This window comes from Drosophila suzukii, chromosome 2L (genome assembly GCF_043229965.1).
Source record: "Drosophila suzukii chromosome 2L, CBGP_Dsuzu_IsoJpt1.0, whole genome shotgun sequence".
NCBI classification, from domain to species: Eukaryota; Metazoa; Arthropoda; class Insecta; order Diptera; family Drosophilidae; genus Drosophila; species Drosophila suzukii.
Genome location: NC_092080.1, coordinates 13,442,536 through 13,458,615, shown reverse-complemented (window position 1 = coordinate 13,458,615; position 16,080 = coordinate 13,442,536). Strand labels below are relative to the sequence as shown.

Sequence of the window (16,080 nt, the reverse complement as noted above, 5' to 3'; positions counted from 1 at the left end):
ACAGCACGTTCTGTGTAAATGTGGTTAGGCAAAAAGCATACCAAATTAATCGACATTACTTCCACTTCAATTACTTTTAAAAGGATCGACTGTCCCCATGTCCCTTCGCTAACCAACCTCGGTGAGCTAAATCCAAGCGAACTGATGCAATCAGCAACAATAGCAATCCGAGTGCCGTATTCCAGCCACCGCGGAAGCGGAAGCAATTTTCATTTGCGTTGAGTTTGGTTTTAGCCTGGTGTCGTCCTTGCGGTCGCTTAGGAAACGCTCCTCGGTCTCGGCGGAAAAGCGAGGGGCGGAAAAGCCAGCACATGCTCGGCGACATGTTACCAACATAATTTCAGATGCCACACAATGGGATAAGATAGATGGGGTGGCGCCGGGCCAAGAACGGAAAACCGCAAATGATGCAAGTGTGCAGTGGAGTAAATGTGAATTTTTATTAAATAAATTGCTCTCAGGAAGACCTTACCATTTCTGCGGATTCCATTTCGGTTTCAAGAATAACACGTATCTACTTTTGGTTTCATAAACAGTCACACTTTATTATGGATTACGGTTATTGCTGTGTAAAATAAATACAATTCTCCGACTTAAGAGTACGTGAAAATGCCAAGTTCTGTTATTGATTCGAGGGGAGAGAACCGAAAATCGTTTGGGCTTCTAGTTGGGTTCCATTCAAATGATTGCTGACCTCGGCTCACTTGAGTTGAATTTGGGTTCAGAACGATATATCTCGTTGACATGCCTTACTAGCTAGGTCTATATAGTTTTTTATGTGTCTGGGAAATCTATGCCTCTAACTACGTGCTATATTAATGTTTACGTTTAAATTCTCAAACAGCGGCTGCTCAATTTTGAATCGCATTGGCCAAATATACAGGTTTTTTTTATTCATTTTCCATTCACTTACATATAATACACTCAGTTTTTATGGATCGCTTGCCTTAATAGTTATGTACAGAATACGCTCGGTTTTATCACATTTGAAATGTGTCGAAATGAATCGTGGTTAGTGTTTTTACCTTAATTTAGACCAATTTTGTATATACAGATGCGCATATAAAAAGAAAACATGAAACTTAAGTTACAAGTATCTTAGTGAAACACTGGTGAAGTTCGTTAATTGTGAAAATGGCAGTATGGTATTAACCCCATTGGGGAAATGGCCAGGCCCAATTTGATGATGATCGTCTGGAGTCTGGAGTTGGGGAGTGATTAATGAACTTAATTGCGAACTCAAATCCTAATTACTGCACTTCGATGTGACCCCGCATGGCCATTAATTATACGCCCCGTCGTCCTGTGGCAGTGCAAAACTGCAAATCCAACTCTCCCGCGGCTTACGTCGGTGTCGTGCCAACTGTTTGCTGGGCAAACTTGATGGCCGACGTGGACGCGGTGGCTCCACTTGGGCCCCTGGGTCAGTTGACGCTGACCAGTGGCTCCAGCGTGCTGCTCAGATGCACCAGCTGCTGTTGCACCTCCCGCAGGCTGCTGAAACTGCCCTCACTCTGGTGGTTGTGGTGGTGCGGTGGTGGCGGCGGTGGTGGCAGCACCACAACCACAGCCTCGGCGGGAGTGGGCATGGGCATGGGCATGGGGGATGGTGCTCCCGGCGGAATAACAGTCGCCGCCGCGGCCACCGCTGCCAGGGTTGTAGCCGAGCTTGGCGAATGCGACACACTGTACATTAGGCTGCCCATATTGGGATGGGGATTGGGATGCGGATGAGCTGGCGGTGGCATCAGCTCGTCAATTGTGCAGACGCGATCGTCGACGGGAAAGGTGAAGTTGATTTCCTTGCCCTTGTCCTCGGAGACTCCGTGGACGGGCGTGCTACCGTTGGCAGGACTCGAACCCAGGCCCTGTCCATTGGTTTTCATCCCATTTCCCGCTGCCGTCGCCGCCGCCGGGGAGGTGGCCAGGGTCAGCGTGGTCGTCGTGGTGGGCGAACTGCCATTGCCCAACGTTGTAATCGTGGTCGCCTCCAGATTCTTTTCCAGGCACTTGCTCTCGCCTGGGGAAGACAGCAGAAAAATGGAGAAGAAATGAGAACCAGCTATACAATTCGCGGCGGTTCCACTCAAAAAACTCAAACACTCAACAAATTTGGTTCACAAATTTCAAAAAATTTTAGTATTAACTTTAAATTTTGATGGTAATTCAAATAGGAAAATAATTAAGTATTTAAATTTTGCTTAGAACATAAAAAATTTTGAAGTACTTTCTAACATTTCTTTTAAACTCAAGTGATAAAGAAATTTTTGTGTAAAATATTTTAACTTAACAATTAAATGTTTTTTTACAGTAACTATATTTTTTACCTAAATAAACAATATATAGGTTATTACAATCGCAAAGAGGTTTTGAAAATATTGTAAGTGTGTGAATACTTAAAAATGTATTTAAATTTTCATAACGTTAAAAATTAAGGGACTTATTTCTATTATTTTGAAAGGATTTAAAATTAACAGTTGCATGATTTTTTTTAAGAAGCAATTTGTAAAATTTTTAAAGTATAATTTTCAAACTTCAAAAATGGTTGGAACAATAATCGCAATATTTTAAAATAAGGTTAAGAACAAGTGAATACTTTTAAATATTTTATTCTATTTTAAGTACGCCAAACATCAAAGGATTTAAGTTGAGCAAATCAAAAATATCTTTTTAGTTAAGTCAATAATTTCTAAAATTGAGCTAATTTTTAATAAAATATTTTTACAGTGCCGGGGTGCAAACTAGGGCACCGAACGGCTTCTCAATTCCAAGAACTCCTTTTGGGAGTGTGGGAAATGGTAGCAGTTTTTGCCTGCTGTCAGCTGAAAAATTTCAGTTTTTTTATTCTGGCCCAGCTTTCTCTGGCCCGTTTATCGTGGGAATCGAATTTTTGTGTGCGGCAAAAAGTTTCCGTTGTGGCCGGGCGACAGCCTCTAAGGCCATTTTATTGTTTGTGCAGAAATGCTACAATTGCGTAAATTCAGAAGTTTCCCTTTGTTTTCTTTTAGCTGGCCCTAAGGCTTTTTTGCTCCCATTTTTTCGGCTGGTGAGGTTTCCCTTGAGTGCGTTCTGCTGAATGGCGGATGCCCCAGGGCCAATTCCAGGTGAGCACAAACATTAACGCCGCCCAACAGCAACGGAAGTTGGTCAGTGTGAAATTTATTTATTCCTCCAATTAAGTGAGGAACGGGACAGCTGGGGGGCCAAGCATAATGAAGCACGTTCGTGTAATTAATTAAGTGCGGCGACTTGTTCCTTTTTTAATTTTGTGAATCATGCGCGTGCTTTAGTATCCGGCATATAAATTTCAGGATGTCTTTCGGTCCGCCTTTCGGACTTCATCGCCTGCACTTGGCAAATTGCCCGAAGTTGGGGGCTTAAGGCGCCTCACCTCTCCCGAACTGCAATTAAATTTAAATTCAGGTACTAATCTGTACTTACTGCCACTCAGATGATCCTCCCTCGTGTAGTAACGAGCCCGATTTTTCGAAAAGCAGGCCACCAAGGACAGTATAATGACAGCAATTAGCACAAAAATGATGCCACCCAGAATAGCCAGAGTGTTGAGACCGCCTGTCAGGTAATTGAGGGAGATTAAAGTGTTAAATTAGTAACAGTGCTCTGGTTTAAGTTTCAGTTAATGGAAAAAACAATCAACACATTTATACAATGTTTAAACAATATACCAGATTTTAGCTATGCAAATAAATCAAAGAAAACTTATTCCAGCTGAACTGTTATTGAATATAGAGTTTCAAGTCTTTCATTTATTTAATAATTCATTGAATGTTTCTTAGGTATGAGCAGTTAAATCTCCATAAATTAAATTTAATGCAATGCAACAATTTCTGTTTGAAACTTAATTCAGCTGTAGTATGGAATTGTAATCAATCTATTCTGAGATAATTGTTAATGGTGTTTCCCTTAGGTATGGACATTTAATTTTCTATCGCTTGAATTTAATACCATATAATCAATGTGTATGTAGTTTGCAGGGATCCCTTACCGTGTTCAAGAAAGTTATATGAAGTGCTGGCGGCATTCTGCTCCTCGTCGGTGATGAAAGTCAGGCACGTGTGCAGTCCGTTGATGTCCAGATTATTTATTTCTGCACCTCGCAGGCTCTTGGGCAAAAAGCAAATGGGATACGTATCCCATTTCCACTGCAGCTGCATGGGGGAAAAAAACAGAGAAATGGGGGAAAACCGAAAGTGAATCAACCCATGGTCGTGTTTTCGTAAGGCATCATCAATCAGCGAAGGCTTTGAAAACTAATTGAAATTGAATTTTCGCCGCCGATGGCGTTTATTTTGCCTGCAACTGAAATTCCACTTACTTGGCGCACGACATTTATTAATTTCCCCATGTGACACTCGTCGCATATCAAAGGATTGTTGTCGAGTCGCACATTGCGTATGCCCTGGATCCTTAGGGCCGTGTCCTCGCTGATGCCTTGTAATTGATTCCGGGATAAATCCAAAAACTGTTGGCAGACCGAGAACGGGGCCAGGAAAATGGCCAGAAAAGTTCAATTAAAAGTGCATTACAAATGGATGGATGGTTGGGGGAAAGGGACGGCGGACGGTTGGGAAACAAAAGTTTAATTTTTATTGGAAAACTCTGCTGGTTAAATGACAATTAGCTTAGGAATACGTATGCCAACACTCAGAAACAAAGGATTGAAGGGGCTTATGAATTTAAAAATGCAGTGGTAGTTTAATTATTCAGCCTAAGTATTGTAAACAAATTCTGTAAAAAGGTAAATCCTTTTATTTTTAAAGCATTTAATAAAATATGTATTTATTATTAAATCACTAATTTATTTGGTTTCGTAAATTAAATCTCCTCTACACATTTAATTACTTCATAATAGCAAATCCATTTTTTTTGACTGTGTAGAATGACAACTAGCTTATGAAAACATGTGCCAACACTCAAAAATAAAGCTATTTATGAATATAAAAAAGGTAATATTAATTTTGTATTAATTTAATAAGCATTTTTAAAAAGTATTTAAAAATGATTTGGATACCAATTTATTTGGTTTCTTTTAAAAAATACCTTTTGACTTCTTAATAACTCAATTTAAGTAAGCCCATGTTTTTGATGGTGTAGAAAACTCTGAGAGCCAAGCAAAACAATTTGGTAATTTTTGCCGAGCCACAATAACAGGACCCAAATGGCTTGAGTGAAGTGTATACACAATTAAATTCAATTAAAATGAAAGGCTTAATGGCTATAAAATGATTGTTGTTGCCATTCTGGTTGATGGTGCTGTTGCTGCTGCTTCTGCTTTCGTTGCTGCCCAATAAATTTGCCATAGTCAACGGCAACAATAACAGCAAATTCGATGGCAGGACTGTGGCAACAAAGGATCCCCAGCACGGCACCGAAAACAATCCGCAAGAAGAGTGCAAGGACACCAGTTTTGGGGGATATACATCGTATATAAGGGATATAGAAGAGGGGCTGACTGACGTGGGGCACGTACAAAAACCGGGGTGACACACAGACGAACGGACCGAAGGAACGTGAATCCCTCTGGCTGGAAAACGAAATAAAGCCACGGCTTTGGTCTGTTGTCAGAAATGTATAAACAGAAACGGCAAACGCTAACGAAAACTGCAAATATCTCTTCCGCCACCCTCAATTGCAGTAATGGTACCTGGGCGCTGGAGTTACCCCTGCCGGAGTGCTGCTGCAATGTTTTACAGTGATATATTCTACAAATTGGCCAGAAAGAATCAAGCAACCAACGGACCAGGATGCAGGACAATAGATCTCGGGACAAATGTGTGTGGCATTCCAGGCTAAATTATTGCCTAGCCCTGGTGACTTCTGTGAGTGACTTACCTCCAGCTCTCGACACGGATCGATGACCTCCAGGGCCGTGTTGTTCAAGGAATTGCCGGAGATATTGAGATATCTCAGTTGCTTGAAGGGGTGCAGCAGACCAATGGGCATTGTGCCCATATCGGCAATGGCCAGGTGGGTCAGCTGGGGAATGAGCTGGAAAAATAGTTGGGAAAATGGAAAATAAATATGAAATCGATTGGGTATTTGTCAAGTTTAAAGATGGGATTAAATTAATATTTCAGGTTCAAGGTTTTTTTAAATGCCAAGCAAAATATTTTTTAAATGTAATTTTTTTGACGTCTAAAAGTATGCAACAATATTTTTAAAACTCAGAAGAATAATGAATTTCTTCAGAAAGAAGACTATCCTTTAACTACTGCATACTTTTAAGCACCTGAAATTACATTTAAAGGAGATTTTAAACTCCTAGTGCTTTGTGTGGCACCCAATTATATTTGTTTTTAAAAAGGTGTGAGCTCACCTCGAATGTTTCCCTCATTTCCTTGAGATCCATCTGCACATTGCCGCTTATGTTGAGGGTAAGCAGTTTGCTCAGACTTCTAATGGACTGCGGCTCCAGACGCACCAATTTGTTGTAGGACAAGTCCAGGAAGGTCAAGTTGGTCAGCTGCAGGAACGAGTCATTGGGCACTTTGGCCAACCGATTGTACGATAAATCTAAAGTGTTTCAAAAGAACAAAAAACCCCAAAGAAAAAAGAAGGCAAATGGAAAGCAATTCAGAGTTTTTAAAAGACTGCGGAGGATTGGGTATAATTTCAATGGCGCACCCAAATGATTAAGACTCTTCTGCATGCGAAAGAGTTGGTCCACCACCACGGACAATTGATTGCCATCCAGCAGAACTTTGGTCAGTCGCTTCACATCTCGGAACTCATCCCTGTCGAGGAACTTGAACTGGAAAAAGGGAAAAAATAATTGGAAAAACTTATCTTCAGAGAAAGGAAGAAACAAACCTCGTTGCGTCCCAAATCCAATTCGCTTAAGAGCGGCAATAAATTGTACATCTGCGGATTGATTTTTTTCAGCTGACAATTGCGGCACTTGAGCACTTTCAGTTCCTGTGACAAAACAAATTATACAGTTTCGCTGTCATAACAAAGCACTCACGCAGATATATATATATATATAGTGTATAGTAGACAACTCACCGGCACATCGCGGAACACATCCGGCTGTAAATCCTGGAGCGGATTTCCGCTCAGGTCCAGATACTTGAGTCTGCTCAGCATGAAGAAGTTGCGCTGCACGAGCTCCACAATCGAGTTGTCGGCCAAATTAAGACGTCGCAGATCCTTTTGTGGCAGAGAGGCAATTTACAAAGTTTATTACGGCACGCACTGAATTAATAATGTTTTACGATCAGGCACTACAGCTACGGCTAATAATTCATAAATCAGGCAAATATTGCCCGGGTCCCGGAAACTGCCAAAAAAGTTGCAAACGCTGCACTGGATTTTCCTTTGGGTGGGCTGTAGTGGGGTGGTGTTGGGCTTGGAAAAGCGGAAAAGTGCAAAGGGCGGGAGAGGAAGTCACCAGAGCGCACAGCAAAACAAAATCGAAAGCACATTGAAGACAACGAAGCTAACTTCTGTGCACTTGCACTTCCGCCAGTTGCCGGGGAAAGTAGGAAAGTGGACCAGTAGAACTTAAATTCAAGCACGTAGAACTTTTCCTTTTGCAACACGAAAAACCCAAAAGTAGGCAACAAATTTGCAGCAGCAACAAGGCTATTAAAAATGCCGCACAATTTATTACAAGCCAGCGAAATGTAGTCGTGCAAAAATTGCAATCATCTTTGGAATTAAATTTATTGCGGCTTGATAATAAGTTCCATAATGCTGCTGGTTCCCTGCTTCATACTTTTTGTTTTTCCTGGACAATAAGGGTATACAACTCTATCACTTACGTAATGAGATACAATTTCAAGCACACCGCGAAAATTACAGTGGCAAACAAAAGGCTATCATTCAAAAGTTCGTGCAGTACTCACCGTCAAATGGCGAAAAGTTGAGCTGGCCATGCGTAAAATTTTATTTTTCGATAAATCCAATTCCAGTAGATTATCCTGGCCGCGAAAGTTGTTCTCCGTTATGTTGGTTATATTGTTTTTCGACAGATCTGTAACAGAAGTACATAGTTGAATATGCGGGTTGCTCGGTTCAACAATATGATATATGAATACTATGAAAAAAGCCGTGATTGCATAAGAGTATGGCATAAATATCGTTTTCCCCAGAGTGGAATTAAATTCTTTAAGCCCGCTTATTTTTCCGCTTTTATTAAGGCTGCTTAAACAAACCCGAAGTACATTACACATACGCCCCATTGTCTAGCGAAGAACCGGAGCCAACCACGCCCCCTTAAACATTCTGCAAAATTAATTTAAATAGAAATAGGAAATGGAAAAGCAAAGGCAAAAGAAATTCCAATTGTTTCGCGTTGGTTTTTGCAGTTAGCTCGGCAAAAAAAAATCCTCAACTGCAGCTTAACTCTGTTTTTGTAGCATGTGTAACTCCTGACAAGCGAATGAAACACCAGGGCTGTGGGGCAGATCCGAAAAAATAAGATCCAAGCATGTAAATAATTGGAGGGCAGGGCCAGGACCGTAAACCGCCAGCAGGGGGCGAAACGGCGCCCATAAAGCACAAATAAACAAGTTTAAAGCCCCAACGATATCGGGGCATTGCTTTCGTTGGCTTTACACTTGCTTTCTGCCGCCGCCAGTCCAATCTTATTTTATTTTTCGGGCGCTTTTTGCTGTTTGGCGCATCAATTTCAATTTTATTGACAAGACAACAAACGCTCGGTAGGGCGAATGCGAAGTATTAATGCTCTTTTATATAGTTTTCCCACCATCTGCTGAAAACGTCTGAGTACTTCTACCTGTTTTACAGGGCTTAAAGGTTATTCAAGGAAAAACTTTGTAAACTGAATTTTTGTATTTAAGAAAATTTTAAATTGGATATTAAAAAAAAATAAAAATAAAAACAATATGCAATTATTGTTAAAAAATTGTTTTAGTAAATTATGTGTTTAAATGTCATGGTCATCTAAAATTAATTTTTTATTATTGCCCTATATTATTATAATTATAAGAAATATAAGTTACCAAACATAACGGGCTCGACATTAATGATTACTTATTAATTAAAAATGTAAATGTAAATGTAAATGTAAATAATGTAAACATTTTGTGTAAGACCCACAAAAAGCATAAATTTCAAAATATACTATTACATTTTGTATTGTAAGAACAATATAAAAATTTTAAATGGGTTTAATACCTCGGAATTAATTTCCCTCAAAAAAACTGCATACAAAATGTAAGAGACCCTGTTGAAAATTAAGAATCCTGCGTTATCCTGAGCTGTCCTTTTTCGGCCTGCTCATTTAACGTTTTGCGACGCGTCCGCTGCTTTATTTGCGCTTTCGTTTGCGCTTCGCATTTTACGAGGCTGCAGGACAACCGCATCGCCTTTTCCCCACCCACGCCCTCTTCCTCCGATTGTTCCCCTGTAATTTGCATATCAGCGGGTTGGTTTTTAAGAGCACGCAGCTGCTTAAATTGAAATCGCTGTTCCTTTCGGATTTATGTCTATCTGGGTGAATTTAAGGGCTTCCGGCCTCGTAAATGCATTGATTACTCACCTAATATCCGCAAATACTTGAGGCCCCAAAACGACTCGGCACCGATTGCCGGCAGATTGCAGTCTGTGATGGTCAGGATTTCCAGTTTCATGAACTGCCGCAGAGCAGGACCGATTGTAATGGAGTTCCGTGGGCCCCGGATGATAATAACCTTTACATCGATGTCCAGTTCGTTGGGCGACAGCAGCGAGTTCAGGCCTCCTGCAAAATAAACGGTTAAAACCACAACAGTTAAAAATAGTTGAGGTCGAGTGGCCTTGTCAAGGATACTTGAACTAATTTTATTATGCCCACGGTTGTTAAACAAACTTTGCAGTGAGACTAAAATAGCATACGATTCTGTCGTTCATTATATAACAGTTTGTTTGATTTAGTAAAATATTTATAAAATATTAATAATAAACAATAATAGGTCATTTTAAAATATTCTTCTGCAGTTTCTGTAAGAGTATTAATGGCTTATTTTATCTGAAAACTATACAGGTGTTTTGAGGAAGGTTATTTATTTTTTATTTTCAAAATGTTATCATAATTTAATAACTTTTTTAATATTCATTTTTGGTTTGACAAATTACTTAGTATTTGAAATCACTTTTAAATTTAATTTTTGGTGTCTAAAAGTATGCAGTAAAAAAGGTATAGTTTTTCTAAATGAATTCCTTGTACTTTCAGGTCTAAAATATTTTGTTGCATACTTTTAGACACCAAAAATCGCATTTGAAGGCCCTAGTGATTTGTGTGGCACTCAAATATTTCTGAAATGTATTGTTTGGTAAGGAATATTTTTTTCGATGTACTGCTCCTGGCCAACAAGATCATTAATTGCAGGACCAGCTGGGTTTACCTTCCCTCTGTACTCTTACATTTTTGTATGCTAACAATGTCGGGCATTGGCGTGGCATCTATTTAGAATTTGCCGGGCAACTGCGAGTACAACCAACTAAACGGATCCCAGTCACCATTAACATCGCATTTGTATGCAGCACTATTTTCACTCTTCGCTCACTTCCATTGTGTTTCGCTGGGGCTTCGGATCTGGGCTTTATGCATTTTGCATTTTCCATGGCTGTGCTCTATGAGCATGTGAATGTCTAAGGGCGAAGTTGCATTATAATGCCCTCATTGTATTCGACGGGGTTTGTTGTTGCAGTTGTTGCAGCGGTTTTATGTTGGCCGAGCACGCTGCGGAAATTTTCATAAAAATGCTGAGCATTAACACTGATTGTAACATATTTTAACGCGCGCACCCAGTTTTATTTTGTTGCTCCCATTCTGTTTTTTACTTTTCGACATTTTTTGGCGAGGTCGTTGTTGGGATAAAGGATAAGGGTTGCTCATTAGCTTAGCTGCAGGAATTCTAACAAATTGCAGCTTAGAAGAAATTAGTTGAATTTATTACCGAGGGATGTGTAGCTGAAAAATTAAAGGATTCCTCTAAAAAATACATGTTTTTCTCTTCTCGGAAAAAGCCATTTTGAATCACTTTCCTTTAAAAATTTATGTCTCAGCTTAACAGGACTTAGTTTTTATTATTGGCTTGCACCTTTTATGTATATTTAAAGAATGCGAAATGATATGCAGTGGATCTTTATTCATTCTATTTATGTCAACAAGATTAAACTAAAATCTCGTATCTTAAATCCCATTTCTAGTGCCAAATCTAAGCCATTGCAATTATTAAAAGCCCAACAGTTTTTGAAATGAAATTAAAACGACAGAAGCATCACATTCAAAGCAATTCGAGCACTTCCTATATGTGAGTGCTGGCCAAACAAGCGTTAAATTGAAATTATAGATTTTTTGGTTGGAGGGGCGAATAGAAGTTGTGGAGATGAGCTAGGAGGGGCGAATCGAAGGAAAAAATTCCCCAGCCACAGCGACGACGGCAAATGACAGTTGAACAAATTGAAATTGTCAGACATTTAAGGGAAATAAATGGCGAGCTTTAAAAGTAATGTCCGGGGGAATCCCCCACATCCGAGGATTGCGTGTGAGCAGGGAATTTACGCCAATCGAGGCATCGCATCACCCTTGGATGTGTAATTATGATAGTATCCAGCGGAGACCACCTTATCGGGTCTCAAGGAAAGCCCCATTCGTTTGCATAATTTCCAAGCATTTACTGGGTATTTTTTACCGGTCTTCCTACACCCGTATCGGTTCCGCCTTTTGCATTTATTGCGCCACTTACCTTTTGTGCAGATGGCCTGATAACGATCCGAGTCGTCCATGCTGCATTGGCATTCAATGGGGCATTTCCTCCGCGTGTTGCTGAACATCGCCGGCATTATGCACAGGCTGAACAGGAGCCACTTGAACAGCATCTGTCAAGGACGAGCAGCAGATTGGAAAGAAAAAGGAGAAAAAGGACACAAAGTTAGTTCAGCATCTCAGTTTGTGGCTAGTGAATGCAATTAGTGGCGGCTCTTTTACGAGGCTCTTATTTTTAGTTACTATTCTCCCATGAATACATATTAATCTATGGTAATATCATAGCCGTTAAGAACATACCTATTGGAATAAAATTAATACTAAAATGCAAATTAGTAGCCATCGAACACTGTATATTGTAGATAATATTTAGTTTTGCACAAGATATTTCCAGGACTGGTTGGAAAAAAAATTATTTTTAAAAAAAATATTTTATAAAAAACTTTTCAAAAAAGGGATTTAATTATAAGGAAACATGTATATATAATTTTTATAATTATAATAAATGTATTTTGTTTTACTTTGATCTTAAATATTTATTAGACTAGGACTAAAATCAAAGAACTAGATTTTAATAAATTATATAAGGTACAAGCAACATAAAAATATATGTCTTACTTATTATTGCTTACTACAATTTTAATTTTTTAATTCTGAAAAAAAGACTGGGTGCGGTCCATGTTGAAGATATAAAGTATCTTACAGTAATAAACCTTTTAGTTTCTTTCCTCTTAAGTGCTTTTAGCCAAGACCTGGCCCTTACAAATTCCTATAATTATCCCCTTTTTAATTACATCGCCAGATGATTGAACGACTCGCAGAACTAATTTAACTCTTCACCTCAGTGCTTTCTGCTTTCAATTACCGCAGCTGCTGATCTATATATAAAGCCACACACTCCACCTAACAACCAGCAAAAGACCCATTCAAATTGAAATCAACGTGGTGTCACATGTTGACATGGTTTCAGCTGCTTCGGCAGTTGTTTTTCCACCATACTATATTTTTTTTTGTTTAAAGTTCAGTGGTTTTGTTACATAGTTGCGTTTTGTTTGGCTCGGCGTGTGTGTTAGGTTGCGGAGTGTGGCGTTGCGTATACGCCGTGTTGACCTCGGTGATTTGTGGTCGCCAGCACCAGGACACTGGCGATAAACTGTGGCTCTGGTCCTGTGGTCCCGATGCAGTCTAGCAGTCCAATGTGCTGCATAAATTAGCCGCAGCACATTGTGGTTGCAAAACAGCAGAAAAAACAAACTGAAAATCAAAGATTACAGCGGAAAATGCGGCAAGTAAATGCAGAGAAAGAAAATGAAGGATAGATAAATCAGATACCTACTTTAAAAAATGAAAAGGTAGTTTTAAACAAAAAGATAGAGGATCTATGTATTAAATATTAACTGTAATCATATACGACATTTTCAGTAAAATATTCCTGGTTTTCAATTATTTAACTTTGAAGGCCCCTACTTTTTAAACCAATCTATTACAAATTGTTCGCTGTGAACAGATACTTTTTTGTGTGCCATGTTAACCACTTCCAATTTGCCTAAAAGCCAAGACCTGCGAATGCATTGGGAAATTAAATTTCGGCTTGGAGAACTTCTGGCTTGGACGCGTCGGCTTTTCCTTGCAGACTTTGGCCGGGGACATGCGAAATCCTGAGGATTTATGTGCAGCATATTTCTCATTTTACATATTTGGCACGATCGCAGCGGCAGGATGCGATGGCGGAAGGACCAAAGGAGTTGTCTGGCAGGCAGCAACTGTCAAGTTGCCGGCTCATAGTCGGCACCTTATGCATTGTGCTCGGTGGATTTGTTGTCAGGATATTGCCGCTGGGCCCGGCTGAGTAATATTCCCACAAAGTTGCTGCGGTAAAAGTGAAAAATTGCGACAGCCTCCGCCGCAACTCCGCCGTCAGGATGGTTTTTTCCACTCAAGTCGGCGAAAAGTTCCAAAGGCGCACTCTCAACTCTTTATTCGCACACTCACACCCAATTTAACGTGGCACATAATTCACAATAAAGTTCCCAAAAAACTGCATTCAAAAATGGGAAGTTTTGTAAAATACGCAGTGCAAGCGCCGCTCCACACGAATATAAATTCTTTTCGCATACGAGTGCCTCAAGGCGGAAATTTAAATTCAAATTGGGTGTCACACCTGGGAAATAATGTTGTGGATTTAGGGCACACAAATAAAATTTAATCGCATTATCGTGTTCTGTTGCATTTAAGCCCATGAAGTTCGGTGAAATATGGGTTTAAAGATACAGCTTAAGTTATAACATTTTCATTTAAAGGCAGTAGAAAGAAAGCTTTTTGTTTTGCATTTAAGAATTTAAAAACACAAAGTGAAAAATAAATCATTCTTTATTTTCGAAATACTCTTATGAATATGCCTAAAGGTAAAAAACTTAAAATATTTAGAGCTTAAACTTCCTTTATATTAAAAAAACACTTTGTCATACATTTGAAGCTCTACAAAAATGCAGTTCTAATGAGATGATAGCTTTGTTGCAAGAAAAGGCTTAAGTCTCTATGTGTGTAAAGATGAAAGGTTATTTAAATGTTCAAAGTAGAATACGGGTATATTATTAATAGATTAAACCTGAGAACTAGTTTAGTATCAAATCCATTGCAGATCCTGGGGAAAAGCTCTTCAGATCCAAAAACCAAAACTTAATCTTACTCCCCTAGGTAAACCGGATTCGGTTGAAGATGGATGGCCCAGAAATCAGCATCTGTCTGAATCGTTAGCCGCCGAATTCGGAGGCGGATTGGGGGCCACACACACTCTGGAGCAGGAACAACAAATACCCGGCCGGCAGCTGACGTCCTACACGCTCCACTTGGACTTTTGGCCAAGTTTGCAGATGGCGCACGCGAAGTGGTCGCGAATGGTGGCAAGTTGTGGGCCAGGAAGAAGGAGGAGTAGGAGGTATCCTGAGTAGTTGTTGATATCGGCTTTCAGCAGAGAGAACCGTTTGCTATTTAAACATTGGCAAATTTGTTTGGCCCGCTGCCCACTCCGGAGGACAAACAGAAAGCCGGAAGCGAAAGCCAAGATGGATAAAATGTAGAAAGGGCTGGGCAGAAAATTACTCATACGCCTTGTGGAACAGCCGCCGGATGTGGCATTTAATACGTTCGCTACTTTTGTAATTGAATATGATAAATCAAAGGCAACTCTAACCGAAAAACCTCGGACTAAGCCGAAAGCGGAAGTGGTTGGAGCGTTCCTTCCTCTCGAATTACACACACACAATAAACTCTCATTTGCCGGCCAACTGAACGGTATTAAATTTGCTTAAATTCAGGAGGGGATGAGCCGAGAAGCCGGCTCAGTTCAAAACCAAATAAATCTCAATACATGCCAAGGGAGGAAAATCAAATTACGTTAAAGTCCCGCCATGGGGACTAAGGTCCCCACGAAGAAAATAAGCATCTGGCACAGCATTATGAATTATGCCCGATTGCGGGCGTGGCCGATTTGCGCCTTTCGCTGACCGACGAGGGTAACATTAAAATTCATGAACACATTTATTGCCAATTACTGCAAGGCCCCCAAAACACGTTTCACATAAATGTAGATATATATATATACAGCACACAATTTGGCATGAAGGGCAAAAATCGCAGGTCAGAACGCCCCAAACGGAATTGGTGGTAACAAAATAAATTTCGGACTCCGTTTGGCGGGATTTTTTGTCGGCTTGGCTTGCCAAAAGTTTTTTTATCCTCCGCTCACATAAATTGATAAATTAGATTTACGCTCGAGAAATTACATTACAATATAATATATATTTCCGACTGAAGATTTGTTTTTTATTATTTTGTTTGGGTCGGTCCTTTTGTTTAATGCCCCACCAAATTATTTTAAAGCCTGCGTATATTTCATACATAGGTTTTTGATATTTCGACCTGCCATTTAATTTATGGCTTTCATACGCTCAAGTTTTTTGTTGGCGGCGGCTTTTAAATTATAGCCATCATCAGTGCGGCTCGACGTGGAAATGGCGGGTGATTTACTAAGCAAAAACTGTTGATTTGGCGAAATTTTATTTAAAAAATTATATTCAATTGCGGATTAATATGAAAACAATTTTTTGCCCGCCTGTGGTTATAAATTTCCCTTGGAAAATAAGTCGGGCACAAATTGGGGAATTAAAGCAAGGGTTGCAACCATATTTCAAATCTGGTTAATCCGAAAAGTATACCATTTGAATATTTAGCACTTTGGTTTCGCTCGCCAAATTTAGCCATTTGAAAGCGTTACGTGTGGCGAGCTGGATAACAATTTTTTTTATCAATTTCCAGGAACAAACTCATGGCTCGCGGCTTTA

The 16,080-nt window shown here is 39.7% G+C and overlaps 1 protein-coding gene across 1 annotated transcript in view; it reads right to left on the bottom strand.

Annotated features, from left to right (window-relative positions):
• Positions 1-518: 518 nt before the first annotated feature.
• rdo (reduced ocelli) overlaps positions 519-16,080 on the bottom strand; it is a 54,171-nt gene continuing 38,609 nt past the window's right edge. Inside the window, exons 4-15 of the mRNA XM_017090114.4 lie at positions 11,718-11,850; positions 9,527-9,727; positions 7,869-7,996; positions 7,027-7,170; positions 6,832-6,936; positions 6,646-6,772; positions 6,338-6,534; positions 5,854-6,009; positions 4,337-4,483; positions 4,007-4,169; positions 3,442-3,573; positions 519-2,020 (exon numbers count right to left, since the gene is read on the bottom strand). Of these exons, the coding sequence (XP_016945603.3) occupies positions 1,425-2,020; positions 3,442-3,573; positions 4,007-4,169; positions 4,337-4,483; positions 5,854-6,009; positions 6,338-6,534; positions 6,646-6,772; positions 6,832-6,936; positions 7,027-7,170; positions 7,869-7,996; positions 9,527-9,727; positions 11,718-11,850 (2,229 nt within the window). The 3' untranslated portion in view covers positions 519-1,424. The remainder of the gene's footprint in view (positions 2,021-3,441; positions 3,574-4,006; positions 4,170-4,336; positions 4,484-5,853; positions 6,010-6,337; positions 6,535-6,645; positions 6,773-6,831; positions 6,937-7,026; positions 7,171-7,868; positions 7,997-9,526; positions 9,728-11,717; positions 11,851-16,080) is intronic.